Source organism: Equus asinus, chromosome 4 (assembly GCF_041296235.1).
Source record: "Equus asinus isolate D_3611 breed Donkey chromosome 4, EquAss-T2T_v2, whole genome shotgun sequence".
NCBI classification, from domain to species: Eukaryota; Metazoa; Chordata; class Mammalia; order Perissodactyla; family Equidae; genus Equus; species Equus asinus.
In genome coordinates, this window is record NC_091793.1 from 17,057,920 (window position 1) to 17,085,325 (window position 27,406).

Here is a 27,406-nt window from a genome sequence, read left to right on the forward strand (position 1 = left end):
TTATCGGTTTACCTTGCTGCTGCCAGATACGAAGTCCCCTCTCTCCACACCCTCTTCAGCCTGAGTGTCCTTAGGTGCTTTGATTTTTGCAAATCTGATAGGTGAAAAACAGAATTTTGTAGTTTTTGTATACTTTTCTCTAATTGTGTGAAGTTGAGCATCTTTTCCTTTTTAAAAGCCATTTGTATCTCCCTTTGCTTCCCATTCTATTTGATTTTCTTATGCATTGTATGAAACTTATTATTTATTAAGGAAATTAATGCTCATTTAAGAGTTTCAATAATTTTTCCCGTTTGTCGTTTTTTCCTTTGTTTATGGTGTGTGGGTTTTTTCCCTATAGCGATGTTTTATTTTTATGTAGTTTGATTTATCATTCTTTTCTTTGACAGCTTTTGTGTTCTGTTGAAAACGTCTTCTCCCTCTCTGAGAGAAGAAAAAGATTCTCTCATGGTTTATTTCTTTTTTTTATAATTTTACTTTGAACATTAAAAGTTTTGCTCTTTTTGGAATTTACTTTGACATGAGCAGGGACATGTTCTTTTTCCTCAACCAGCCCATTGTCCCTAGACCAAGTGAAGAATCAGCTCCTCCCCATTGACTGGAAGGCCATCCTTATATAAACTAAATTGCCATGTGTTTCAGTTTTGCTTTTGTGTGTTCTGTTCTGTTCCATTGATCTAATTATGCCCCAGTACCGTCCTGCTTTCATTCATTTCATTCATTTCACTTATTCATTCAAGTAGCCAATGTTTATTGTTTCCTAGAGGCCAAACACTGTTCTAGGAACTAAGTATACAGCGGGGACAAAGTGATCAAAGAGGGAAAATATTCATACCATCGTGGAGCTTGCCTTCTTGAGAGGCGGCTCTGTTAATACATAGATCCATTCAGGTCGGCAGGTGTTAGCAAATATGGCCCCAGGCCCACTCCGGCCTGCTGCCTGTTTTAATAGATAAACTTTTATTGGAATGTAGCCATGCCCATTTGCTTACTTACTGCTTTGGCTGATTTCATAGTTGAGACAGGACCATATGGTCTTCAGAGCCTAAAGTGCTTTCTCTCTGGACCTTTACAGAAAAAGTTTGCTGGCTCCTGTACTCGGGAAGGAATGAAAGCAAACAAAATAAATAGGTGAAATATATTCAAAGTCACATTGCAACTGGTGCTATGGAGGAAAATAAAGCAGGAAGTGGTAGGGGCTGTGGGGTGTGGTGTATATTTTAAACACGGTGGTTGGGCAGGGCCTCTCCGAGAAAGTGAAGAGGGGGAGGTAAGCCTCCTGGGGGACTTTGAGCAGGGAAGTGACAGGAACTGATTTCGGCATGGGGACCAGTTAGGATGCTGGGACAGTAATCCAGGCAGGAGACAGTGGCCTGGCCCCAGGTGGAAGAGTGGTTCGTGAGAAGTGGGTGGATTCTCGGTTTGTTTGAAGGTGGAATCAGTCAAACGATACAGAGGGAAAGTCAGAGAGTTCTGCTGGGGGGAAAAAAAAGCAGTGGTAGAAGTGAACAAATCTGTAAGTTAATAAATCTGTCCAGGAAAATGAGGAGTGAAAAGTGTCCGTTGGAGTCAGCTTTTGGTGAGACGGTAGCTAGAGGGTGCTGTGGGGTCAAGGGAGGCCTTCGGGATGTTTTTTCAAGTTGTGTGAGTCTTGAGTATTGTGTTTGTTTTAGGGTTCTTTTGGCTACCAATGAAGAAACCAACCCGTAGTAGCTTAGACATAACAAGAAGTTCACTGGCTCACAGTCCGAGGGCGGGCTGAGAACTCGCACCCCAGGAAGAGCAGGAACGCTCAGTCCTAGGGTCTGGGTGGCCCCGCTCTCTTCCACTCCGTCCTCCACTGCTCTTTCCTCTCCCACAAGTCCGCCTCCTCCGTGTGGCAGGCAGAGGTGTCCACCAGCCCCTCAGGTTCTGTCTGCAGCACTGAGGGTGCTGGATAGTTTGGGGTGATGGTGACATGAGGATTTGGCTTTCTAGTATGTTCAGTACCTGATAGGAGTCATGTCCCCACAGCACTCTTCCTGAATTTTCCTGGCTGTTATTTTAAAACATTCTCTTGGCATTTTCTATTGGGTCATGGTAAATTAATAGATGAAATTAGGTAGAATTGCTCCCTCTATGATTTGAATATTCTTAAGTGAGAACTCGGTAAACCATTTCAATTGTCCAGATCCTTTTTAAATGCTAAACAGAATGTTCCCCCCCATTGTATTTTCTAACTGGGAGCGTCGTTTTATATCAAAGCTGTCAGTTTCTGGACATATCGGTGATTTTGTAGCCAGATGCTTTATGACTTCTATTGTTTGAATAATTTTTTAATTGATTTTTTTTTACATTTTCCAGGTCAGATATAATATCATCTGCAAGTAATATTGATTTTACCTTATCCTCACAATTTCTATTATTATTAATATTTTCATTGTCTATTTGCAAGGCCTAGTACCTTCAGAATTAATAATAGTGGATTGTGATAATACTTAATTTGTTTCTAACTTTTTCTATCCGAGATATATATCATGTTTAAAGAAGCATCTGTTTATTCCTATTTTATGGAGAATTATTTTTGAAATCAAGAATGGGTGTTGAATTCTATTGAATTTTCTCCCAGCATCTGTGGAGATGATCATGTGTTATTTCTCATTTGAACTATAAATATATAGTGAATATATGAATAGATTTCCTAATATTGGACCGTTCTTGTATTTCTGAATTAAATCCTGCTTGGTCATGGCATATCATTTTTTTAATGGATTGGTGGATTCTTTTTAATATTGTGTTTAAGATTTTTATGTTGATGTCCATGAGTGGGATTAGCCTGTAATTTTCTCTGTGTGTGTGTGTATGTGGTTTTTGGAATCAATATTATGCCTCCTTGTTAAAAAGAGTTTGCAAGTTTCTAGGCTCTAAAAATATGTCAGTAGCATTGGAGTTATCTGTTTCTTCAACATCTGGTAGAATTGCCCTCTCAAAGACGTCTCTTGGGGGCCGGCCTTATGGCCGAGTGGTTATATTTGCGCGCTCCACTTCAGTGGCCCAGAGTTTTCCTGGTTCAGATCCTGGGTGCCGACATGGCACCACTCATCAGGCCACACTGAGGCGGCATCCCACATGCCACAACTAGAAGGACCCACAACTAAAAATACAACTAGGTACTGGGGGGATTTGGGGAGAAAAAGCAGAAAAAAACCCCAAAAACCAAAAAAAGTCTCTTGGCCTGCTCCGCCAAAGTACTTTTTTGGGAGTAGCTCTTAGATTGTTTTCTCTATTGTGATATGTGACCGTCATTTTTAATTGCTGTAAGCTGTTTTAATTAGGATGTCACTGTAGCCTGCATGAGCTATGTAGTTTAATGGTCTGGAACAGGATTGGGGTGGGTTTCAAGGAATGCCTTCTAAAATCCAATTCCTGACGATTTCCAAGGTCTGGATAATGGAAAATGATTCCAGGTTATTAATAGCAACATCAGAAGCAGGCTCATTCATTGAGTGTTTGTGAAGGACCAGGTGCTGTTCTGAGCACCTTGGATTATCCTATTTAGCCTCCATAGCAACCACAGGGGGCAGCTGCCATTCTCTCAATTTTGCTGATGAGGAAACGGAGGTCTGAGAGGTTAAGTACCTTACTCAAGTAGGCAGTGCGTCAAGAATGTGAATCAAGTCTACCCTTAAAGTTTATAGTCTGACAAAGGCTTCTCCCCACCCCGTATTGTGATTGCATTAATATGAGGTCTTATAAGGAAGTTCCCTTCCTTTTTATTATACGTTTAAAGAATCATTGTTGTGGAAAGTAATTTATGTTAAATTGCCACTCTGTTGGGGAGTGGGCCCTATAGCCCCTGCACACTGAGCGCCTCGTCTGGCCGTCCTCTCGGATATCGTAGAAACCCTGAGGGTGCGTCCGAGCTCAGGATGGCCACTGTGGATGCCCCTGTGTCAGGGTGTGGGCAGGGCCATTCCTGGGGGCTCAGATGTGTAGTGGGAGGTTGAGAAGAAGCCCGAGTTGATTTCCTGGCTGCCTGACAAGTGACCAGGTCCTCTTAGTCTCCTCATTTGTAAAGTGGCCAGAAGACTCCTGGGCCTGCAGGTGCCTGTGTGTGGAGCCTTGGAAAGAATATGGACTCTGTTTTGAGGGGCTGGGTTTGAGCCCCATATGCCATCGAGCTGCTGGATTCCCCAGCTTCAATTGCATTATCTTTAAACTGAAGACTGAGGCTTTAAACTCAACCGAGGCCATCCCCGGTTCATCAAGTTGCAGTGAGGATCTGAAGAGGTAGCGAGTGGAAGGGCTTTATAAACTGTAGAGTGCAGGGCAATGTGAGCTGTCATCCCTCCTCTTCATTCCTTAGCCAGTACCGTTGAGCTGTTGGCACTATGTCACCCATTCAGTGTCTTGCAGAATGAGGCAGAGAATCTGTGGCAACGCAGAGGCGCAGAGCACGGCACTGGGGCATGGGAGGCATGGTGCTAGTCCTCATACGGCTATGTGCCCTCACTTCCACTCATCTCTGAGGCCACTAGTCCGTAAAGGGCTCTTCCAGGTCTCAAGTGCAAAGGCAGAGGCTTACAAGAGCAAGTCAGTTGCTTGGAACACACAGGAGGCAGCTGGATCCCCGTAGCCCTTGGAGCTGGCAGATATCAGTTTTTCTGATACAGTCCATGACCACTATTCATGGATTCTATATTTGCAAATTCACCTACTTGCTAAAATTTATTTGTAACCCTAAAATCAGTACTTATGGCACTTTCATGATTAGTTGCAGGCGTGCACAAAGGGGTGAAAAATTTGCATCACAAAATGGGCACATTCCCAGCTGAGGTGGAGCAAGGCGACGCTCTGCCTGCTTGTTTCATCTCATACTGTAAACAGGTGTCCTTTTCCTGGTCTGTTTAGTGCCACGTGGTTTTACATTTTTGTGCTTTGTGTTGGTGATTTTGCTGTTTAAAATGGCCCCAAGCATAATGCTGAAGTGCCGTGTAGTCCAGGCAGGAGAAGGCTATGATGGGCCTTATGGGGAAAATATGCGTATAGGTAAGCCTCCTTCAGGCACGAGTTATAGTGCTAGTGGCCTTCAGTTCAATGTTAATGAACCAACTCTGTTAAATAAGGCGTGTTTAAGCAGAAACGCACATAAAACAAGGTCATGTATTGATTTGTTGACGAAAGTGTTGTGACCAGAGGCTCACAGGAACCCCGTATCTCCCCCAGGCGCAGTGGTTTGGTATTTGCTAACTCAGTGTTTGTGGCTGCTTATAGAAGATCACCACCACGAGCCAGACGGCCTGTAACCACTGCTGCGTCAGGAGCCCAGTCCGCCTGGGAGCCAGGCCCGCTGCACGGAGCTGTCCGTGGTGCTGCCCAATGAGCGGCCTCCTCTCTCCCATAACTCTGTCCACTGGATTCACAGGCCCAGAAACCCTGCTGCCCAGGTGGCCGGATGGTAGGAGGACAGGAACAGAGAGAGTTCTGGAGGTTAGGGAGCTCTCTGCTGAGCGGAGTGGCAGCTCCCAGGGCTTGTGACCTAGGGTATTTCTCTCTGGGCAAGCCTGGGGAAAGGATGCGGAGAGGAGGGATTTACCTGTGGGAGAGAGACAGCACTGATTTCACAGGCCACACACGGGTCCACTTCCCCCTTGTGTGTTTATTCACACACGGTTACTACACCACATGGTCCAGGGACACTGCAAGGTTTGGGATCCAATGCCCTCATCTGAGCAGGTGACACTGCCGACAGAGACATGCAAAGCAGCAGGGCAGAGGGTCGTCACGAGCCCACATGTGGACACAGCGTCACAGCTTATGAAGGACTTTCATATCGGCCTCTCTCCCCTAGTCCTCACTATTGATTCCGGGACGGTGGCAGGTTACACCTGACAGGTGGAGTCACCGAGAGTCAGAGAGGTTCAGGGAACCTGGCTAGGGAGGAGTAGAGTCAGGACCTGAACTCAGGTGTTTGACTGGAAATCCTAACACTGCCCTGTGCCCCGGGAGTCAGAATTCTTGCTCAGCCTTGGCCTTCCTAGCTCTTGGACGGCACTGCGGGGTCTCTGTGTCTGTCTCCCCCTCCCTCCCGCCTGTCCTCCCTCTGAAGAGAGGGGGGTCCCTTCTCCCTCCCCCTTCACTCTCTCTTTCTTTAATGAGCTGTATGGCTTCATCAAAAGTCATACATTCGTGGGGACAAGTAGAATAATCTTACTATTAAAATATTAAAAGTTAAAAAAAAAAAGAAAAAATATCCTCTGTTAGGTTTAGCACTCCTGTCATCTGGCGTATTTGTTTCTGCTGTTTGCATGTATTTTATGTGGCGGTAGTCAGTGTGTCTCCAGCCTGAGGCTCTGCTCTTTCACCAACTACTATATCACACACATTTCCATGCATCTACTTGTTGTCTCCATAGGCCTCCTTTTAAAAGATTACCAAAGATTGCCAAAGTTTTCGTTTAAGACATATAGCATAATTTCCCTAGATTCAGTGTCAATCATTGCAGAATATTATTTTCTTTTTTTCTTCTTCCTTATTATTATGATTATTGTTGTTGTTGTTATATTTTTTGCTCTCATTTAATAACATAGGAAACATCTTTGTGCTATTTTTTATTTTTTGTTTCTCTTCCATAAGGTAGATTCATTGAAGTATGAGAAATGCTCATTTTCTTTTCACAAAGGATGTAATGATTTTTGTTATCTAGCAATGTATGAGAGTTCCCGGTTCAATGCACCCTTCCTGGCTTTGCTTTTATATTTTTTATATATATGATGTATATATTACAACTTTTTTTCCGTTTTATTGGCATATAATTTATGTGAAAGAAACTGCACCCACGTCAAGTGAACACTTGGTGAGTTTTGATGGCTATGTGCGCCTGCAAAACCACCACCACAACCAAGAATCAGAATCTTTTGGGGCAACCGCCAATCTGCTTTTTGTCACTGTGGGTTTTGCCTTTTCTGAAACGTCACGTGACTGTGATCATACGGTTTGTGGCCTTTTGCGCCTGACTTTTTTTGCTCAGCGTGATGATTTTGAGATTTACCCGTAGTGCTGTGTGGATCAGTAGTTTCTTTTCATTGCTAGTGGTAAAACTAGTCCACCGAGTGGCTGTATCACATTTCACGTGTCCGTTCTCCTGGTTTCCATTTTGGGGCTATTATGAATAAAGCTTCTGTGAACGTTTGTATCCCAGGGTTTGTGCAGACACACGCTTCATTTCTCTTGGGGAAGTACCTAGGAGTGGCTGAACCATTGGTAAATACATGTTTAACTTTGTACGAATTTGCTGGGTTTCGTAAGTGGTATTTTTTAAACACCTAATTTGCTCTCTTACAAATGACAGCTTGCCTTTTTGCTATGAGTTTTTGACTACTACCGAGATTCATATTTTCTTGCACTTTTGTTAACGGCTTGTTTCCTTTTTGGTAGGTTACTTGTTTGGTATTTTGCCCGTTTATCCAGTGGAGTCCTCCTTGTTTTCTCTCATGCCTGCTGTGATGTGGACTCTCTGCGTTACGGGCACCCCCCTTCACTGTGGACGTCACTCCCCTGGTCCTCGTGCTCCCTTGGTTTCAGTCGGCTCCTCTTGGGCACGGACAGGGTTTTGACTGTTGAAGAGGCAGCTCTGACCTTTGTGATTTCTCCTCTTGCTTTTAAACATTGAGTGTCCTGGGCGTGGAGATGTTCTGCGTGATGCGTTCCGTCAGTGTCTTTCAGTGCGGCACCCGTGGCCCCTTCTGGCAATTGTTCTGGCAGTTCTGTGGCCTGAGCACCTCTCCCTGTCCTGCGCCTGTGTTGGGGGGAGGAGCGTGGGGTTTCCCTGGCAGAGTACGGCTTCTTCCTGCAGGGTTTGTCACGTTGGTACTAAAATAGTAACACGAATGGTAATATCTACATGATATTCTACAGCTTACAGTGAATTTTTAAGCCCCTATTCCTTTCAGAGCTTGTGGGAACTGGGTCTCCTGCCTCGCACATGCCGGGCAGCCAGTGGCAGCAGGCGCTCTGGAAGGACAGGTGAGGCCGGCCGTGTCTGGACACCTGCTCCTTTTGTCTCCCAGCCGCACCTTCCCGGCGCACACGATAGGCTCCCCCACCCTGTGCAGCTCGGCAGTGCTTTCCGCTGTGGAGTCGTTTCTTAGAGCCCCAGGAAGGCCGAGCGGGCTTCAGCCCTTGTGCGTTGGGTGGCATTTGGAGCTTCTTTGGAAGATCCTTCTTAAGTGGCTGAAAGAAGGTGGCAAATCCACTCCCTGTGCTCTGCATGGGTGTGTCCAGCCTTCATGTGGACAGTCCTAGCTGGGCCACTCCCTTGCTGTGGGCCCCTGGGCAAGTTACCCACTTCACTGAGCCCGTTTCCTGTTAAGTTGGGATAACCCATTTATTCAGCCAGTGTTTACTGAGTGCCTGCTGTGTGCCTGGCCCTGTCCTGGGCGCTGAGATCTTTGTCATCAAGAGAAAATCCCTCCTCCTTGGACGCTGCCATGCAGGGGAACAGACAGCAGACAGATAAGAAAACCAGGTATGACGAGAAGGGTTGTGATGGCAGTGAAGCAAGATGACGGGGGCCCCTGGGGGCACATTTCGTATGGGTCAGGAGAGGCTCTGAAGAAGTGACATTTAAATGGAAACTGGAATGGCAGGAAGGAGCTGCTGTGCAGAGGTCCCAGGGCAGAGAGTGGGAGGAGGGGGAGGAGCAGGTGCAGAGGCCAGCCGAGGTGGGCCAGCACTGATGTGGTCAGCCCCCGCCAGGAGGCCAGTGCGGCTGGGGAGGAGCGGGGCAGGGGCTGTCGGGGAGCACTGTGTCAGAACTTGGGATTCGAGTCTGAATTCCATGGGAAGGTTCTGCGGGGGCGGGAGAACATCTGTAAATAAAGATCCTTGGCTGCGGTGTGGAGGGTGGCCTGTCGGGGTAGGAGTGGAAGTGGCAGCTCGTGCATCCCAGTGGAGATGGCGCCAGCGTGGGTCAGTGCTGGCCCTGAGGGCGGGGAGAAGGATTGGTGTGTGTGGCGCACGTCGGACTTGCTGACGCCCACGGGGCTGCCGGGAGTTTCGGTTGGGAGCATGTGTGTGGTGGGACCAGCACTGGTTTAGTGCCATCCCTCTCAGATGGCGTTTGGGGGTGGCCTCTGGGGTGCCTTTGGGGCCGGGCTCCAGGAGCCCCTGTGAGTTAGAAGTAGATGCTGGCAGGCAGTCTGCAGGCTTTACTTGTTAAACCAGGGTGGATGAGCTGTGAAGATGTTTTGTCAGTGTTATAAGGCAGGGATAATGGGACCCCATATGTGGACCCCGCTGTGCCAGAGCCTGGATGGGCACGTGGAATACTAAAGAGCAAATTGGTGTGTTATTTTGTGCCATCTCCAGCACTTCACTCCTGAAACCAGACTCTGCATCCTCCCGCCGGCCCGAGAACGCCCCCCACTTATTGTGCTCCCAGGGCGTGCCCGCTGCCTGCTAAACAGTTCGTATTAATTATCTGGTTCCTTCGTTTCGCCAGGTTGCCGAGCAAGCATAGCACATTGTGTTTTCCAAGAGCCTGAGTGCGGGTGTGACAGCTCTGAGGACTTAGCAGTTTCTAGCTCTGTGAACTTGGGCGCGTTCTTCAGCCTGAGTCAGTTCCTCTGTGAAGGGGGGCCATAACAGTGGAGTGCCGGTGAGAGTTTGTGAGAGCTCTTTGCCCCGTGCTCAACGTGTGGCAAATGCTTAACAATTCATAGCCGCTGCTCTTGTCCTCATCATCGCTGGTGTCTGGGAGCCTGAGGTCCTACCACCGGGTTACTTCTCTTGGCAGAATAAAAAGCAATCGCCGGGGAAGGGCAGTGCTTGCCTCGAGGAGGGCCGCTGAGGGTGCACTTTGGCCTCCCTGTGGCAGGTGGCGGGATTTTGAGCCACGACCCCCTGATTGTCATGGCCAGAGTTGCTTCTGTATCCACCGCGGGACCAAGAAGCATTCGGCACCGGCAGTCTTTGAGCATTTAGTCTAAATGACCTTCTGCTGGACTCTGGGCTCAGAGGAAGCTAGAAGGAAAACAAACGTACGGGGAGAGTTGGAGTTTTATCCAGAAATAACATAGCAGCTGTGCTGGATTTTGTGGGGGATCTGTGGTGGCATGAGTTGGGCGTTGCCTGTTGTAGAAGTGCGGCAGGGATTTCAAAGCGCTGATGCAGAGTGATGCAGACAGTGTCTTTGGTTCCGCCTGGTGCCTGGGAGCCTGGGTGCTGGCTGTCAGTCCGCTGGCTCTCCTGGCCGCTGCCCCCTGAGGCTGACAGCTTGCTCAGTCAGGCTGGCTGACCTGGACCGCAGACTAATAAGACCATTTCTGTTTTCTTCCCTCTGGGAACCAGGCACGGTGTGGGAGGGGGTGGGCCACAGGCTGCCCACGAGGGCAGAGGGCAGAGGGCAGGAGCTAGTTTGGAGCCCTGGTTCTTTGGTAGGGGCGTGGCTGAAATAAAGGCTGGGATTTTCTTCCAGAGCCTGAGGGCCGACCCCCAGGAGGAGGGGGCTTGAGCTGCAAGTCAGGGGACCTGGCCAGTCCTGTTCGGGCCACGGAACTGCCTGGGAGGCTGAGGGAGTGTGCTGACACCCACCGGCCCTCTGGGTTCCCTGTCTCTAAGGGTAGAGATTAGGTCAGGTCCTTCTAGCATCAAAGCACGAGGACTAGGTCACAATGATAAAGTATTTTCTGGAGAGGAAAGAAAGAAACCAGCAACAATTTAATGTTTTGAGTTTTTAAGAAACAGGTCTGTGGCATATCTTGAAATTTAATGGGATCTGTCTAGAAAGGGAGGAAGCCCACCTTTGTTGATCCTGCTTTGTGCCAGGTATGGGCTCTTCACACTCACGGTCTCAGTGAGTCTGCATTCACTGTGAGGAACCTGGGGATCAGAGAGGCCAAGCTGCTTGGCCGCTGTCACACAGCAAGTGGCAGAACTGGAGAAACCCAGGTTTTTCCTACCAGAGGCTATGGGCTATTTCTCCTTGTGCGGGAAAGATTATGAGAAAGAATTATTTATCATAAAGAAATACCATTTGTGGGGCCGGCTCCGTGGCCGAGTGGTTAAGTTTGTGCGCTCCACTGCAGCGGTCCAGGGTTCGGATTCTGGGCGCGGACATGGCACCGCTCGTCAGGCCACGTTGAGGTGGCGTCCCACATCCCACAACTAGAAGGACCTGCAACTAAGATATACAACTATGTACGGGGGAGTTTGGGGAGATAAAGCAGAAAAAAAAAAAAAGATTAAAAAAAAAAAAAAGAAATACATTTGTAATGAAAAGAAGAGTCCCCATGAAGATCAAGTGAGAATGAGTCTGGTGTGCTGAAAGGCTGCGCGCACGCGGGGGTGAGGGTGGGTGTGGACTCCTGCCTGTAGCGGGGGCTGGTGGGCAAAGGGCAGCTGTTCCTTTAAGTTGCATTCTCGTGGGAACTGCCTCAGCCTGGGGGATGCTGGCTGAGTGTGGTGCCAGCCTGATGGATCTCCCCTCCGGAGCCCTTCCTGCTCCCAGCCCAGACGCTGGGCCTTTCCTCTCCCTCCGAAGCTGCTGTTTCATCCCTGGGCTGGAGTCCGCCTGCTCCGCTGGGGGCTGGGAGCTGGGGCCACCATGGGTGGAGGAATTGGGCCTCCCGGGAGGCGTCCTCCAGCCTCTCCGGATGCCCCATGGGGGCGGTGGGGAGGGAGGGCGGCTCTGAACGCCACAGAGCCCTGGTGGATTTCTGATCAGAAATGCAGGTTGCGGGAGTGGGGGCCGGGGCTTGGCCAAGGTCACACGGCGAGGGCCGGGGTGATGGGTCCTTTCTCCCCGGTCGCTGGCCTCCCTCACAGGCTGCTTCAAGGACGACCGCATCGTCTTCTGGACGTGGATGTTCTCCACCTACTTCATGGAGAAGTGGGCCCCTCGGCAGGACGACATGCTCTTCTACGTGCGCCGGAAGCTGGCGTTCGCGGGCAGCGAGAGCGGCGCTGACGGGAGGAAGGTGAGGGGGCTGCTCTTGGCGCGCACGGTGGGCTTCCTCGCAGTCCTCGTGCTGAGAGAAGGGGACAGGATGCTCACTGAGCAGCTGGTCGGTGCCGGGAAGCGTGTGGAGACACTCACACAAGCTGTCGGTGGCGGGATGTGCAGGCATCGATGGTAATCCTCACCACGTCAGAAAGGCTCTGATGATCGTCGCCGTCGTTCCTTTGAGGAAAGTGAGGTCAGAGGCTAGGTGATGGGGCCAGCCTCTCGTAATGAATAAATAAATGACAGGGCAGAGGTTTGATCCCAGAGTCCGGGGTCCTCCCTGGCCGCGGACGGGGTGACCTGGCTTGGTGAGGTCATGCTGCCACCACTTCTGGAGCAGACACAGGCTGCGCTCTTCAGTGTCCTGCTGACAACTGGACGGGGCGGGCGTTACTATCCCCTTTCTGAGGACAAGGAACCCGAGGGCTCGGGGGTGAAGTGACTCGCCTCAGGCGTGTCATCCGCTAAATTTAAGTGTGTAGAGGAGTTAAAACAAACTTTGCGTGTTTCCTTCTCTGCTCTTCAGAGGCTCTAGCAGTTTGTAAAATGTTGAAGCAACCTGTATGCCAAACATGGAAATGCATTGTTTTCCTTTACACAGAAAAGATGGGAGGGCCGTGGAGGCAGGTCTGGAATTTGCAGGCTGCCTTGCTCCAAGTCCAGGGCCCTGTGGCCCCAAGGCCGGGGCCTGTTGGCTGTGGCCTGCACACTGAGCACTCGGGGCCCTCCCTGCTCTGGGCCTGCTCTTTGAGCCCAACACCTGGAGAACAGGTTTTCTGCAAAGGGACAGGCCTAGTGCCTGCTGCAAAGGAGAACAGTGTCTTCCCTGCGGGTGCCATACAGCCAGTCTGGCTGGGCTGTGTGACATGCAGGAAGACTCAGGGTTGGCCTGGGTCCCCTGGTGTTCATCTGGTGTCTGCAGCAGCTGTCTGTGGGACTGTGTGTTGTCACTGGGCCTTTGCACATTGGGACCAAGAAGTACATCACAGTGAGCCACTACAGTGGGGTAGCTACAGTGACCAGAAGGGATGGGAGTGTCAGCAGAGGCCACTGGGTGAGATGAGTCTTAAAGGAAGGGGAAAAGGGGTCCTTCAGCAGGGCGGATGATGGCCCAAACAGTGGCCCTGAAAGTCTGTAAATCCCCATGCATTCAGGTGGGTGCTGGCGGTTCTGTGCGGCTGGGGAGAGAAAGGTGAGGAGCAAGGAAGCGAGGTGGTCAGGGACCAGATCCTGTGGATGCTGAAGGTCATGCCCAGGAGTTTGGGTTTTGTCCCCAAAGCCTTGGGAAACCACTGAGCCTGAGAAACTGAGGAAGGGGTCGAGGTCAGAGTTCTGCTTAAGAAGCTCGAGCGGTGGGTGGGGGAAGGACTGGAGAGGGTCAGAGCTGAAGCAAGGAGACTGTCAAGAGGCCGTGGGTGGTGGCCCGAACCCGGGAGGGGGTGGGCGCAGAGGAGTGGTCAGATGGTGCCAGGGAGGCCCAGGAAGTGGGCTTGACGAGCACGGCCTCACGTGATTGAGTGCGGGGTGGAGGGAAGGCAGCCTGACAGCCAGGTCTCTGACTTGGGCCCGGGGTGAATATGGTGCCCATCACAGGAGGGGACACAAGAGGAGGGGAGTTGAGTCAGAGGTGCCTGTGGGACGTCCAGATGGTGATGTCGTCCAGGCAGTGGGTCTCCTGTTTGAAACTCAGCGGAGGTGCCAGGGACGAAGGTAGAGATTCGGGACCATCGGCACCAAGATGGTACCTGGGGCCCTGGGAAGGCGTGGGAAGAGGAAGACTTGGAGAAGTGACAGTCGAAGAGGCCTGCCGTTACACACACCTGGGAGGCCAGATGTTCGGGGTGATGTGACCTTGCGAGTCCCCTGGCAGAAGGCGGTGAGGATCTAGGAGGCTCGCTGCTGGTGACCCCGTACTGGGCATGCTCTCCTCTGTCAGCACGGCTCTGGAGATGCGTGCACTCCTGCCTCCACAGTTCACCAGCAGAGAAACTGGAACTGGGGAGCCCTCAGCCCAAGGGTGGACAGCTAGGAGGTGGCAGGGCTGTGGGCTCTGGCCTCTGCCCTCCACCACTCTGGCCTGTTGACATCTGCTGGAGTCACATTGCAGACAATGTTTTTGTGCAAATCTCAGTCTTTTCCAAAGGCAGTCTGTCGAGACCAGAGGCTCTAATAAGGACTGGGTGCATCTGAGACACTCTCAGCTGTACCTTGAATTTCGGTGCCAGGAGAGGCCCCAGCTCTAGTCAGCTCGGCCTTGAATTCTCCAGGAGGGCAGGTGGGAGAGGGGAGAGGTCAGGTCTGCATGGTCCTGGAGAAGCCAGGTGGGGAGGCAAAAAGAACAGGCTGATCACAGCTCTTTCTTGGGGGGAGGAGAAGTTCCCTGGATCCAGGACTGAGGAATTTGGAGCAGGCGGGCACGGCTGTGTGCAGACTCTCTTGAAGATTGGGGGGTGTTGAGGTCAGGGAGGGGAGCTGAGTCCATGGGAGCTTGTGGCAATCTGGCTATTTGTGTGCTAGAATGTTCCATTGAACACAGTGAGCTATGTACAGATGCCCCTCCCCCAGCACTGGGAGCACAGAAGTGACTCCAACCTGGCGCTGTCCTGTGGAGCCCCCAGTCTGTTGGGACAGACAGCATAGCCAGTGACACAGAACGGTTGGTGCTGTGATGGTGGGAAGAACGGGGGGCGAGGGGGAGCCCACAAAAAGAAGGAGGGACATCTGGCTGGAGTGTGGTAGGATAGAGAGGGGACAACAGTGGATCAAGGACATTCCGTGTGAAAGGACCAGCACATGTAGAGCGGGAGACGGTGGTGGTGAGGGGGGGTGGGTGGGTGGTGCCAGACCCACATGACATTGTGCCCTGCCAGGGTGGGTCGTTTAGTGTCTGACTGTAGTGTTTGGGGGACAGGGGGCAGGCAGCAATGTGAGGAGAGCTCATGGGCCCAGGCTGCGCAGGGCGGCCCAGGAAGGGGAGTCGGGAAACTCGAGTTGTCCCCAGGCAGCTTCTTTGCCCCATTGTTCAAAAGAACAGAAAGGGAGGGAAGCCCTTGGCAGGCGCAGGCGCAGTGTGGGCCTTCTTCGGCGCCTGCGCACTGCGGGGCCTCTGCGGCAAGCCCGGCTGCCTCCCGCCCCCTCCCCATCCCACAGGCAGGCAAGCTGGTACCCAGTCTCCATAGCAACCCGCGTGCTTCCTGCACTAGTGCAGGAGGGTGGCTGGGTGGACAGGTCGTCTGTTGGCAGGGTGAAGAACAGCAGTATGGGTGGGACAGGTTGCTGGGATCCCCCTTTCTGCTGCAGAGGCCCGAGGGACCTCGGAGGCTCAGTTCTTGGTGATCTCTGGGTCTAATAGCTAGAGATGGAGGGGTAAGGCTGGAGTCGTGTCTGTGTTAACACCTTGACCAGTGCAGTAGTCAGGGAGAAGAGCTCCAGATGCCACAGCGGGGCTGGGACTCACTTCTGCCCTGTGCCTCGCAGCTGGCTGAGGCTGAGCCCGAGGTGGAGGTGGAGGTGTACCGGCGGGATTCCAAGAAGCTGCCAGGCCTGGGAGACCCTGACATTGACTGGGAAGAGAGCGTCTGCCTGAATCTCATCCTGCAGAAGGTACAGGGTGCAGTGGGGGGCAGGGCTCCAGGGAGAGGGCTGTGGGTAGGCCTTGACGGACAGCAGACCCCTTCACACACACTGTGCTGTGCTCTCTTCCAGCTGGACTACATGGTGACATGTGCTGTGTGCACACGCGCTGATGGGGGGGACATCCACATCCATAAGAAGAAATCTCAGGTGAGCCACGGGGCCCAGAGCCCCCAGGACTCCTCACTGCCAGCTCAGCCTAGAATGGCTCTCTGGTTGCCCAGTGTTTATTTAGGGGAAAAGAGTCCTCCTCACGTCCAGCCCCAGAGGTGAAGGTCTCACTCCAGAAATGCGTTCAGCTCCAGGGTCCTCTGTCCCATGCGAGGAGCGCAGAACCATGTCATCCAAACAGCATTCTCCAGAGGGGTCCCTCTGGCTTTGGCCTGGCTCTGAGCAGAGTGACTATGGTGACCTGTGCCTTGGACAACACGTTCCACTCAGTTGAGGGGTCTGAGCCTGGGTGCAGGGTGGGCCCTCACGTAGTCCTTAAACTCTCTCTTCCAGCAAGTGTTTGCATCCCCCAGCAAACACCCCATGGACAGCAAGGGGGAGGAGTCCAAGATCAGCTACCCCAACATCTTCTTCATGATCGACAGCTTCGAGGAGGTGAGCCGCGTTTGCCTCTAGCGTCCCCATCAGGGAGTGTGAGCTGCTTCTCTCCCTCAGGCCTCCCCCGTCCAGAAAGGGCGCTGGGAGCGGGGTGGGTCCAGCCTCCTGCAGACATGGCCCCCTCTTGCTGCTGTTTGACTCGGGGCAGAGGAGTCCTCCTTGCTCTGAGCCCCAGTTTTCTCATCGGTAAAATGAGCGTCATGTCGTCTGTCCTACTCACCCGTCGGAGTCAAAGATCAAACGAGCTCGTGCGTGGGAGAATGCATCGTAAACTCCTATAGGAAGGGCTGCCTGGGCGGGAGGAGTCAATTACTGTCGCCATTAAACTCTGTAACGTTCTCCCCCTCCCCTGCCGTCTTGGGATCCTAGGGTGTCAGAGAGGGGTGGGGCCTTGGAAGCTTTCTGGGCCACGCTTTTGTTTTAAGGTTGGGAAAAGTGGGGCCCAAGGGAGAAGGTGACTCGCCCAGGGAAACCCAGGGTGTGGGAAGAACCCGGCTGCACCCCAATCCCGACCCCACCAGCTACTGCCCAGCCACTCTTCCCCGTCGGCCTGGCCAGAGGTGCTCAGGGCCCTGGAGGACTCAGGAGGAAGGGTGTGTCTTTCGGGGTCTCTTCTGGGTTTGATGGTGTCTTGAAGCACCTTAGGCTCGGGCTTCAGTGCCCGCCCCAGGCTCACATGGCTCGTTCATGGCAGAGCCGAACTGGAGCCGGAGTCTGTGTGACCTCAAAGCTGGGTCTGTACACCAGCCCCTGGGAGTAGTGACTCAGGCAGGCGGTCCCTCTGTCAGCACTCCTCAGCCTGTGCCTGCAGCTCGGGGGCGGGCCGATAGGGTGGCAGGCGGGGCTGGTTGCTCACAGCCAGAGCTAGCCACAGCTAGAAGAAGATTCTAGAAAGTGGACTGGACAGTCTTTGTAAACTGTCTCACTCCGTAGCATGAGGAAGTGTGATGAGGGGGCATCCTCCCAACGGCCAGCTGGGCGGTGTGTCCTCTTCCGGTCTCCGAGTCATTGTTACGAAACGCTCCCCCGCCCCCACTAGACACCACCCTGCCCACAGTGAGGCTGTTCCTGTTGCTGTGCTGGCCTCAGTGGCCTGGTGGAAGGGCTGCCTGGCCTTGGGCAAATGTCCTGACATCTGTGGCTCAGTGTTCTCACCTACAAAATGGGAGCTTTCTGAGCGGTCCTCCCTGGCAGGCCTGGGCGAGTGACCGGGGGTGGTGGGATGGGAGCTGGCTGGGCTGTGGTTTTGGTGATAGGCAGCTGACAGTCAATGTCCCCGTCTCCTCCTTGTGTCGCATCCCAGGTGTTCAGTGACATGACTGTGGGGGAAGGAGAGATGGTCTGTGTGGAGCTGGTGGCCAGTGACAAAACCAACACGTTCCAAGGGGTCATCTTTCAGGGCTCCATCCGCTATGAGGCACTCAAGAAGGTGTATGACAACCGAGTGAGTGCAGGGGTGGGCCCATGGTCTCCCAAGGACTGGACCCTTGTCTGCCCAGGGCTGGGGGCAGGCACTCCACAGCCCCCCTTCTGTCCTCGCCGGCTCTGTGCTGTAACCGCCCCTCCTCAGAGTGCCTGCCGCCCACCCTGGCCCCTGTTAAGTGGCTCAGGGCCTGCTTTATGTTGCGTTCTTCATGTCTCAGCCCACTCGGGCCGCCCTGAGTGAAAACTCTCCTGAAACCGGCCCCTGACTGATCCTGGTGGACGGCTGCTCTCCTGCAACCAGGCCCCGTCCAGAGGCTCGCCTCCCTCGAAACCTAGGAAGGAAGGGGAAAGGGGAGGCGGTCTCAGATGCCCAAGGGCTGGGGCTCTGTTCCCAGCCTGGTGCTGGGCCTGCTGTGGGCCGAGGGTCAGACAGAGAGGAGCATCACCAGGGATCCAAGCATCCCAGCACCGCCCTGCTGCTGGGCGTGGGCAGCTCAGCCGGGCTGGGTCTCCCCCAGGGTGGGTGGGCAGCCCTCAGGGCCTGCTCCTTGAGGGATGGTCATCCTGGCTGCTCATGTCCTGGGGAGAGGCCATCTCTCCCTGCGCTGACTCAGGCCATCTCCCCCATCCGCAGGTGAGCGTGGCAGCCCGGATGGCACAGAAGATGTCATTTGGCTTCTACAAGTACAACAACATGGAGTTTGTACGCATGAAGGGGCCACAGGGCAAGGGCCACGCTGAGATGGCGGTCAGCCGTGTGTCCACTGGTGACACGTCCCCCTGTGGGACAGAAGAGGACTCCAGCCCGGCTTCGCCCATGCACGAGCGGGTAAGGGCAGTGCCACTCGGGGGAGGGGTGGTGCCTCCTGTCCGTCACATCCTCTTCCCAGCGTCTCCCTGATCCCTACATCCCCCCACCCTGTGAGGTAGGTGCCATGCTCCCCACCCCCCAGTGAGGAGACTGAGGTTCAGAGAAGGCAAGTGACTTGCCCAAGATCACACAGCAGGTTAGTACCTGGGCCAGAGCTCTTTCTGCCTCCCTGAGCTGCCACCGCAGCCAGCTGAGTTTACCGCATCCTGGCGCCTGCCTTGGTGGACCTTCTGGGCGAGCTGGGCATGTGACCAGCCTTCCCTGGTGAGTGAGATGGGGTGATGATGAGCTTGGCTCCCCTCCCTCCTGCCCTGTGAGGCTCAGCCAGAGAGCTCAGAGGCCCTGGGGCCACCCATCTCTTCTCTGTCGGGTCCCCTTGTTTACAAGGTGTTGTTTATCTGAACTGCTGGGAGTCCACCGGCAGCCCTGTGGGTGGGCTTGAGCATTCCTCTCTGCAGACCTGGGCACCCAGGCTCACCCGGGTCCCATGGCTCTTGTGTGACAGCACTGAGCCTCGGAGCCCTCCTGTTTTCTAGGCCACCATCCTTCCCCAGGCTTGGGAAGCCAAGACCAGCGCAGCTCTATTCCCAGAGCCTCCAGTGTGGCCCAGGGCGCAGGCAGGAGAAAGTTCCCAGGCCCCTGGCCTTTGCTCCCGTGGGTCTTCTAGAGGGGGCTGCTCAGAGCTGTGGGTCTTGGAGGAGGACAGTAAGTTAGCGCCCGGGGGCAGGGAGGCAGCCTTGCCCAGCCCATCTCCAGGAGAGGGGCTCAGGGTGCTACCTCGTGGGCTGGAATCTGGGCCCTGCTGCTTCTGGCCTGGGGCCAGTCTCTTCCTCTCTGAGCCTCGGTTTTCTCATCCAGAAGCAGGGTGAGAACAGCTGTTGCCCGAGGTGCGGGGGCTCGGGGAGCCACTGCACAGCACGCCCCTTGCACGGCTCGGCCTCAGGAGCACTCCCCAGGTCGCAGCTGCTCTCTGTACCCTTTGCTCTTGGCCTTCTCGGGAAGGTGACTTACGAATGTAAATAGTGATTACCGCTGATGGCCCGAGATGGGGGCGGTGTGTTTGCTATACCTTTAATTCTGTAAAAATATGTTAGCCATGCCTGTGTCCAGCTAGTCAGATGGGGGTTTTCTCTCTCTTCTTTATAACTTTTTTTTGTTTTGTATCTTCCACAATGAATGTGTTTTATAAGCAGAACAAAACCAATAAATGCTAATTGTTTGCAAAGATGGGTGAGAATTCCAGGCAAAGGCCTCTCTCATCTTTGGAATGAGAGGTGGTTTATATTTCTGAGGTCATTACTGAGATAAGGAGCCTAATTCTTCTCCCTGGTCCTAAGTTGCCCATTGAAACCCTGATAAAACCTGTATGTGAAGGTCCTTGTGAAGCTGTGGCCTGGGCTCCGGGCTGGACAAACCTGGGTGCCAATTCCAGCCACTTGTTTGCTGCGTGAGTGCAGATATGTTGGGAGACCTCTCTGAGCCTGGAGAGCCTGGGCTCTCCGTCTGTCAGTGGGGGTGGATGGGGGGAGGAGATGGTGCCTGTGAAAGCCCGGGGCTCAAACATCAGAGAGGCCTGGGGTCAAGGGGAGGGACTTGGCAGGGTCACGCAGCTGTCAGTGCCGGGGCCTGACCTCCCGGGGACTGCTCAGGCCCCTGCCACCTCTGTGCTTACTGTTGCTTGTCCCCCTTTTCCAGGGGGGGTCATTTGTAACCAGCACATGACAAATGCAGATTCTGTGTGTATTGTGGTTTCTGGTGTCTGTTTTTTATCTTTTAAAAACCTTCCCTGACTTGTGGGAGGACCGTCTGGAGCCCAGCGGCCGCCGGGACTGTGGATGTCGGAGCCGTGACGAGGAGGCTGATGGGGCTCCTGAAGTCTCAGTCCCAGCTCATCTTGTTCCTCAGATTCTTGTTTGCGTGGGGAGGAGGGAGGAGATGGGCCAAGTTCCCTCTGCCTGGAACGCCCTTCCCCCCCTTCTTCACCTGGCGAACTCCTACTCGTCCTTCAAGACCCAGCTCAAGCAGCGTCTCTTCCTGGAAGCCTTTCCTGATTTCCCAGGCTGTTGATCCCTTCTGCCTCTGTGCTTCCCTGTATCCTGTGCTTCCCTTTTTCTGTCTCAGCAACCAATATGGAGTCTGTGGTTGTCACTTTCCGAGTCTGTCGCCCCCAGCAGACTGTGAGCTCCTTGAGGGCAGGGACCAGTGTCATTTGCCTGTCTGTCCTTAGTGCTGCACCCGCCTGGCCCCGGGTGGGTGTGGAGAACGTTTGGTTGACGGACAATGTGGTTTAGAAGAGAGGAGAGGAGGCGATGGAAGCACAGAGCTGCTGAGCCGGAGCGCTTCTGTGAAAGGATGCCTGGGGGGAGGGATGGGCACATATTAGGCAAGAGAAGAGACTGGGGGAGGAACGCAGCCTTAGGAGGCACAGGACCTGGGGTGCAGTCTCAGTTTTGCCACTACCCTGCTGGGTGACCTTGTCAAGTCAAGGTCGCTGTCCTGCCTTAGTTTGCTCGTTTGTCAGATGGGGCTGATGCTAGTTCTCCACTTGGGGGGTTGGCAAGGCTTGGTGGGTTCAGTGGTAGGTGCTTGGGCTGAGGCATCAGCAGTCTTGCTTTGCACTTGAACGACCCCCTAACTGGTGTCTGAGGCCCACAAGAGGGCAGCCTGGGTCCTGCCGGGCGGAGCTGGCGGCCGGGCTCTTCTGCCCGTCCCCACGCTGAAACCATCTCCCAGTGCCTGCGTAGCCCAGCGTGGCTAGCCCTCCAGAGGGCAGGGCCAGTGACCAGGTCTCCTCCTCCACTCAGTGCTCCCTCCCAGCGCTCCCTGAGCTCTGTGTTGGTTCAGTCTGGGCAGGAGATGCGTGGGCTTTGGGACCCCCAGCGCTGCATGGGCTGCTCGGGTGACTACGCTCTTTGTTCCCAGGTGACCTCCTTCAGCACACCCCCCACCCCGGAGCGGAACAACCGGCCTGCCTTCTTTTCCCCATCCCTCAAGAGGAAGGTGCCCCGGAACCGGATTGCTGAGATGAAGAAGTCGCATTCCGCCAACGACAGCGAGGAGTTCTTCCGGGAGGACAACGGCGGAGGTGACCTTGGCCTCTTTATGCCCCAAGGGCCCACCCGCCTGCGCCCCTTCAGTCTCCCCTTGGTTCATTCATTCATTCATTCATTCATCTACTTGCATTGAGAGAGTGGGTGCCCGTGGGCTGGGGCGGGATGGAGCCATGAACAGACAGAGGCCCCTGCCTCGTGGAACTCCTGTGCCCGTGCTCTCTGTGTTCAGGGTGTGAGGCGTGCAGGGCGGTTTGCACACCATTGCAGGGTCCTGGACTTCTGATGCTGGTGGGCTGACTGTCCCGCACAGAGGGTGCAAGAAAACTTGCTGAGGGAGAGAGGAGCTCTCTGGTTCCTTCGTGCGTGTTGTGGCTTCAGACTGCTGAGTTACTCCTCCTCAGTGCTGTCTTTGGCCAGCTGGCCCTCATTCTAGAACCTTCAGTCGGGGTGTCCCTCAGGGTCTCCCCTTGCTCAGTGAAGTCTCCTTAGGGCTCACCTGCGCTCCTGTGCATCCTTGCCTCCAGCCTCCCCAGGCCCACGCCTGACTGTCTGGTGGCCTCCTAGCATCTCCGCCAGTCTCGCACTCGCTGAGCCACACAGAGGGTGCGAGCCACGTTCATCCCAAGAGCAGCGGGAAGCCATCAGAGGGTTCTGGGCAAGAGTGACAAAATCAGATGTGAATGTTGACAGTACCGTGCAGTGGTCCATGCGGAGCACAGACCGTAGGAGGCAGGGTTGGCTGATGGGAGACAAGCTGGGAGGTTCTGGTCAACCCTGTGCCTGGGAGGCCTGAGCGTGCGTTGTGACATCGTCCTCCCAACTGAGCTGGGCACCCGGCATGTCAGGAACTCCATGCATGTTTGCTGGACTAATGAAAGAGTGGAAGGATTCACTGACAATATGGACTGCCCCCGGCGGGGAGCTGGGACTGTGGCCTTGAGTGGTCCTGGCCTCCAGGGCCATGAGACAGAGGCCCTGCTGGACAAGACCCTGGCCAGGGCCAGGAGACTCCAGCACCAGCCTTGACTTGCTCCTGTGAGCTTGGGCAAGTGCCTTCCCCACCTCGACTTGTTTCCAGATCAGTAGGAAACGTTAATAACCACCCAGCCTGCCTCCCCGGGTGATTCGTAAGACTGGGTGATGGTGACAGGTCATCCCAGGCTGGCCCCTGTGCCCTGCAGACTGATGGTGCCTGATTCCAGTGACAGATAGGGCCAGAGGCAGAGAAGTAACACAATGTGGCAATGTGCCAGACCCCGTGGAGGAGAGCTGAGCTCCAGGACAGAGAAGGGGAGTCCCGGAGAGCTCCGAGGGGCGGTGCGGGCCTAAGGGCTGGGGCAGGGCTGGACAGGCAGGGAGGGTGGGATGCTCCAGCTGGAGGGTAGAGCAGCCCGCAGGGGGGGGCTGGGCTGGGAAGGAGTCACCTGGAGTGGGAAGTGTTCTGCTTCTCCTAGGAGACCCCTGCCTGGGCCCTGACCCCGCCTTCTCCCCTCTAGCCGACCTGCATAATGCCACCAACCTGCGGTCTCGGTCCCTGTCTGGCACAGGGCGGTCTCTAGTTGGGTCCTGGCTGAAGCTGAACAGAGCAGATGGAAATTTCCTTCTCTATGCACACTTAACCTACGTCACTTTGCCACTGCATCGGATCTTAACAGGTAATGTTGGCGGAGTTGGAAAACCGCTGTCACTTCTGTGTAGCCAGCCTGATTCCTGGGCCCTGCTGGCCTGAGGCCCACTCGTGGGGTGTCTGACCTCGGCCTATCATTTCCAGTCAGGAGCCCATCAGTAGGTTTCCGAGCAGGGCTCTCGACCTCCCTGTTCCCCTAAGGTAGCCCTCTGTGCAGCGCTGGGCAGCCCCTGCTGTCCCTTCTCGAGTGGCTTCAAACCCCTGGGTGTGCATCACTTGTGGGAGAGGTACAGTTCATGGGCAGAGCAGCAGGGCCACGCGGTGGCTCCAGAGCCAGGCAAGCCGGTGTCTGAGCCCCACTTCTGCTGGGGCCTGGCCAGGCCATGCAGCCGCTCCAAGCCCATCCCCCTGTCCATCAGACGGGGCGATCACAGCGTTGCAGTTCCCTGAGGGCTGGAGGAGGAGATGCGTGTAATTACTCGGTGCGGGCTCCTCCATCAGTGGAACTGTCGTCGCCGCACCGCTCAGCGTTAACTTCCTTGTCTCACGCGCTCCCGTCCTGCCACCCTAGACATCCTGGAAGTCCGGCAGAAGCCCATCCTGATGACCTAGCCGTGTGCGGAGCCCGCGCAGAGCCCCCGGCCCTGCCCGGCCCTGGAGTGCTGCCAAGTGCCTACCTGTCCACCGCCACCGGGGTCTTCTGTGACAACCCAGCGCCGGAGCCAGAGCCAGGCGGGGCCACTCGACTCCCGGGGCCAGGGCCGACTCCACGAACACCAGCCCTAACTGAAGTGCCTCTTTCTCCTCCCTCTGGCTCTGCTCCTGCCCCTGCACCCACCCCCGTCACCCGTCACCCCCAGCCCATCTCCGGAGAGCCCTCTGCACCCAAAGAGGACCAGAGATGCCAAGAGGCCACGAGAGAGAGTGAAGGAGCAGCCAACATCCAGAGTGTGTCCAGACCTGCTGGCCCGACGCTCACGTCCCAGCAGACAGCAGGTGGAGACCACCCAGCTGGGGGCTCAGTGTCAAACTGGCGACACTTTCTTCAGGAAAATGGCCTAAGATGTTGCGATGCTGTATGAACTTCAGCATTTGAGTTAGTCCCGACTCGTCCGTCCTCCCTCCTTTACACTTGGCTATAAGTGGGTTACATGGGGAGATGGGGAACACAAGCTGTTGGATGGTTTTACTCTGGGCTGGGAATACCTCACCCTGTGCCCGCTTCCAGAAAGGCCTCGAGCTGGGCAGATAGGCCCCGATCCCGCCAGAATGGCCTTTGCTTCCAGCCAAAGAGCACCGCCAACACACACACCTCTACTTGGAGACATCCCACTCTCGCCCATGGCTGGCGGGGCCCGCAGAACGTGGACTCTGAGGGCACATGGGAGGGCTGAGTAGCCAGACCGGACGAGAGTGGGATCTCAGCAAGGGTGGATGGTGGGGTGGGGTTGGCATCCTCCCGGGAAGGTTCTGGGTAGAACCTCCACCCTCTGGGGGCCGGGGGTGGGGAAGGGAGTTTCATCTTCCCTGGTTTCCTAGAGCTTAATTCCTTTGACTGAGTAAGCTGGTCTCCTTTCTCAGACCACCTGACTGAGGCAAAGAGGAATTGGCTTCCGCGCGGCCGGTCTGGTCGGTGCGTGCGAGTAGCCGTCCAGCCTCGGGCTCGCCTGGGGCCTCCTTCCAGCCAGGAGGACTTCCATCTGCGATGACACGTTGTGCTCTTCTCCCAACCAGGAGCCTTCTCGAGAGCAGACGCATTTCCCCTCCCACACTGGGAATAAACTGTAAGCTGGGTCTCTGTTTCTATGTCCTTTTGTTTGAAGTCCCCAGGAATATTTGAGGGGTTCCTCTTGGTGTTTAGAGACCCTCTTTGGGGGAGAAAGGGAATCGGCGGGGCTTGTTCTCCCATCTGTTTTTATTCTGTGCACTCCAGGGGTTTGCACTGGGCTCCGGGAACAGAGGACTACTTTGGGGCTTTCTCTAGATTTTGTACGCTGTTATTAAAAGCGAGCTATTGCATTTCATTCTGCCTCAGTTTGCCCACCTGTAAAATGGGGCTGATACCACCTACCTCACTGAAGTCTCCAGGGTTCCAGTACATGACTGGGTCCAGGCGCGGTCGCCAGCCGTTCTGCATTGCTTGGTCAGGCGTTGGACTGTTGGGGTGCTTCCCCGACCCCATAGTCACCCAGGCCGAGAAGACATGTGCCGAGTTGGGGTTGAACACTCTCGCATTGTCTGACAGCCCCCCGCTCACGCTCGGCTGTATCTCAGCTCTGCACGATTTCATGTTCCAAAACAGTGTCTTAGGGCAGCCAGGGCCTGGTCTCGCCCCCAGGCGTTGGAGCAGAGCCGCAGGGAGCTGCGGCCCAGGGTTCCAAGACGCTGTCTGAGTGTTCTCCAGGGGAGCCGAGTGCTGTCCCCGAGTGCACGTACAGGGGGCGCAGTTACAGCTTTCTCCTGAGGAACTTTTTCTCCCTGGTCATCTGGGGTCTGAAGACTCTGGAACCCAGTTCTCGGGAGAAATACAGTCCTGATGTATCTTTTGTGGAAGGATGAGGTAGTTCGACACGGGCAGAAGTGCAGCGGACCCCCGGTCTCAGAGGTGAGGCGCACGAGAAGGTTCCCCCGACGGGCGCCAGAAACCGGCCAAGCTCTGAGGCTCAGCCACCATCCTGGCGGGTCCCTGGGCGAGTCAGGCTCCGCTGTAAAATGACAAACCTAAGTTCCGCCTGCCTCGCAGGGTAACTGAGGGCCAGCTGCAGTAACGTGTGAAATGCTCTGCAGAGCTCAGAAACGTGTGTACCCGTGGGATCTCAGAGGCCATGCCTCATTTGTAAGCATGTGAACAGATGTGCACGATGGTTTGGCTGTTTTGTATCCAACACTTAGGTAGTACCTAGCGTGTGTGGGTACTGTGCTAAACATTCAGGTACTATCATTATCTCCATCTTACAGATGAGGAAACAGCCACAGAGAGGTTAAGTGAACTGCCCAAGATCGAACAGCAAGCAGTGATAGCAGGAGTCCAACCCAGGCATCTGGCCCCCGTCTACACTGAGCCATGACACTGTGCTGTCCAGGACAGATGGACCCATGTCCAGTGGAGCTGAACTTTCTCAGTCTTTAGATCCTCTGCAGGGTACCTCCGATACTGAATTTCAGACGTGCTTAGAGGCACTCGGTAACCAGGCAGTATGCTGGTACCCTGAGGTTGGTGTTTTCAAAGTGACAAATGACATCAGTAACAAAGTACTAGAATGATAAGTGGCAGGGCCAAAACCAGCGCCCCCGCGTCCTGGGGTTGGTCCATTTTTACTTCTCTAAGGCTGTCTTTAATCTCTCTGGGAACGTGCCTGTCTCTCGTAGAAGGCAGGGATGACTAGAGCATGTGCGTGTTTCTTCAATGGGAATGGGAATTTAAGTACAGTTTCCCCTGAAGAAACTGAGTGTCACTTTCTAGGACGTGAATAAGGAAGTTATCCTTTTTCTTTTAGAGAAATGCCGTGGTCCTGGCGTCTGATAGGTAACGTCATCTCCATTCCTTCTTCGCTCAGTACCTGAGGGTTAGGGGCGTTGGGTCTTATTCTGGTGTCTCATTGGAACTTCCAGTTGCCTGTGAAAACAGCCAGGGCTCATTATTTCAAAGGAAGAATATTATTTAAAACCTAAGTAGCAGAGAAGTCGTCAGAAGAGAACAGAAAGAAGCAAAACATTCCCTGGCCGGGTCAGCCTGGGGAGCCGCGGGCTTCCTGACGAGTCGGGTCCTTGCTAGCTTCCGGACTTTGCGAGGCCTGTGAGCAAGTCATCAGAAATTCTGTAGGTTTCTATCTACGTGGGACAATGAGAGTAGCGACATGAAGTCATGTTCCTCATGTGACTTTATTCCCAAAGAATCTAGCTAGAATCAAACCAGGATCTATTTTTGATGTTTTAATCACAAATAGACTAGTTAGTAAACTTTGGAAGAATCAAGTAAAAAGTTGTTTTCTATTAAAAGACAGTCCAGAGGGAGGGCCCTCTGCAGTTGGTGTTTGCTGACGACTGACGTGAAAAGTATATTTGACATTGTCGTAGTACGGCGGCTTTAAATTGCTGGGTGAAATTCTTTCAAGACTTACACATACTGAAAGCCTGCCAGCTTTGTAATGAGCCTTAGTAGGTTTCTCTCTGATATATATTCTGTTCAGTTTTCCAATTTAGCT

At 54.1% G+C, this 27,406-nt stretch overlaps 1 protein-coding gene across 2 annotated transcripts in view; it reads left to right on the top strand.

Annotated features, from left to right (window-relative positions):
- Positions 1-25,225, top strand: part of KIAA0930 (KIAA0930 ortholog) — a 40,884-nt gene extending 15,659 nt beyond the window's left edge. Inside the window, exons 2-10 of one of the 2 annotated variants that reach the window (XM_014864436.3) lie at positions 11,806-11,957; positions 15,461-15,586; positions 15,689-15,766; positions 16,121-16,222; positions 17,529-17,669; positions 18,285-18,479; positions 21,444-21,606; positions 23,071-23,229; positions 23,773-25,225. In XM_014864436.3, the coding sequence (XP_014719922.2) occupies positions 11,806-11,957; positions 15,461-15,586; positions 15,689-15,766; positions 16,121-16,222; positions 17,529-17,669; positions 18,285-18,479; positions 21,444-21,606; positions 23,071-23,229; positions 23,773-23,813 (1,157 nt within the window). In that variant the 3' untranslated portion in view covers positions 23,814-25,225. The remainder of the gene's footprint in view (positions 1-11,805; positions 11,958-15,460; positions 15,587-15,688; positions 15,767-16,120; positions 16,223-17,528; positions 17,670-18,284; positions 18,480-21,443; positions 21,607-23,070; positions 23,230-23,772) is intronic. The other variant, XM_014864438.3, reaches the window with a different exon arrangement.
- Positions 25,226-27,406: the final 2,181 nt, after the last annotated feature.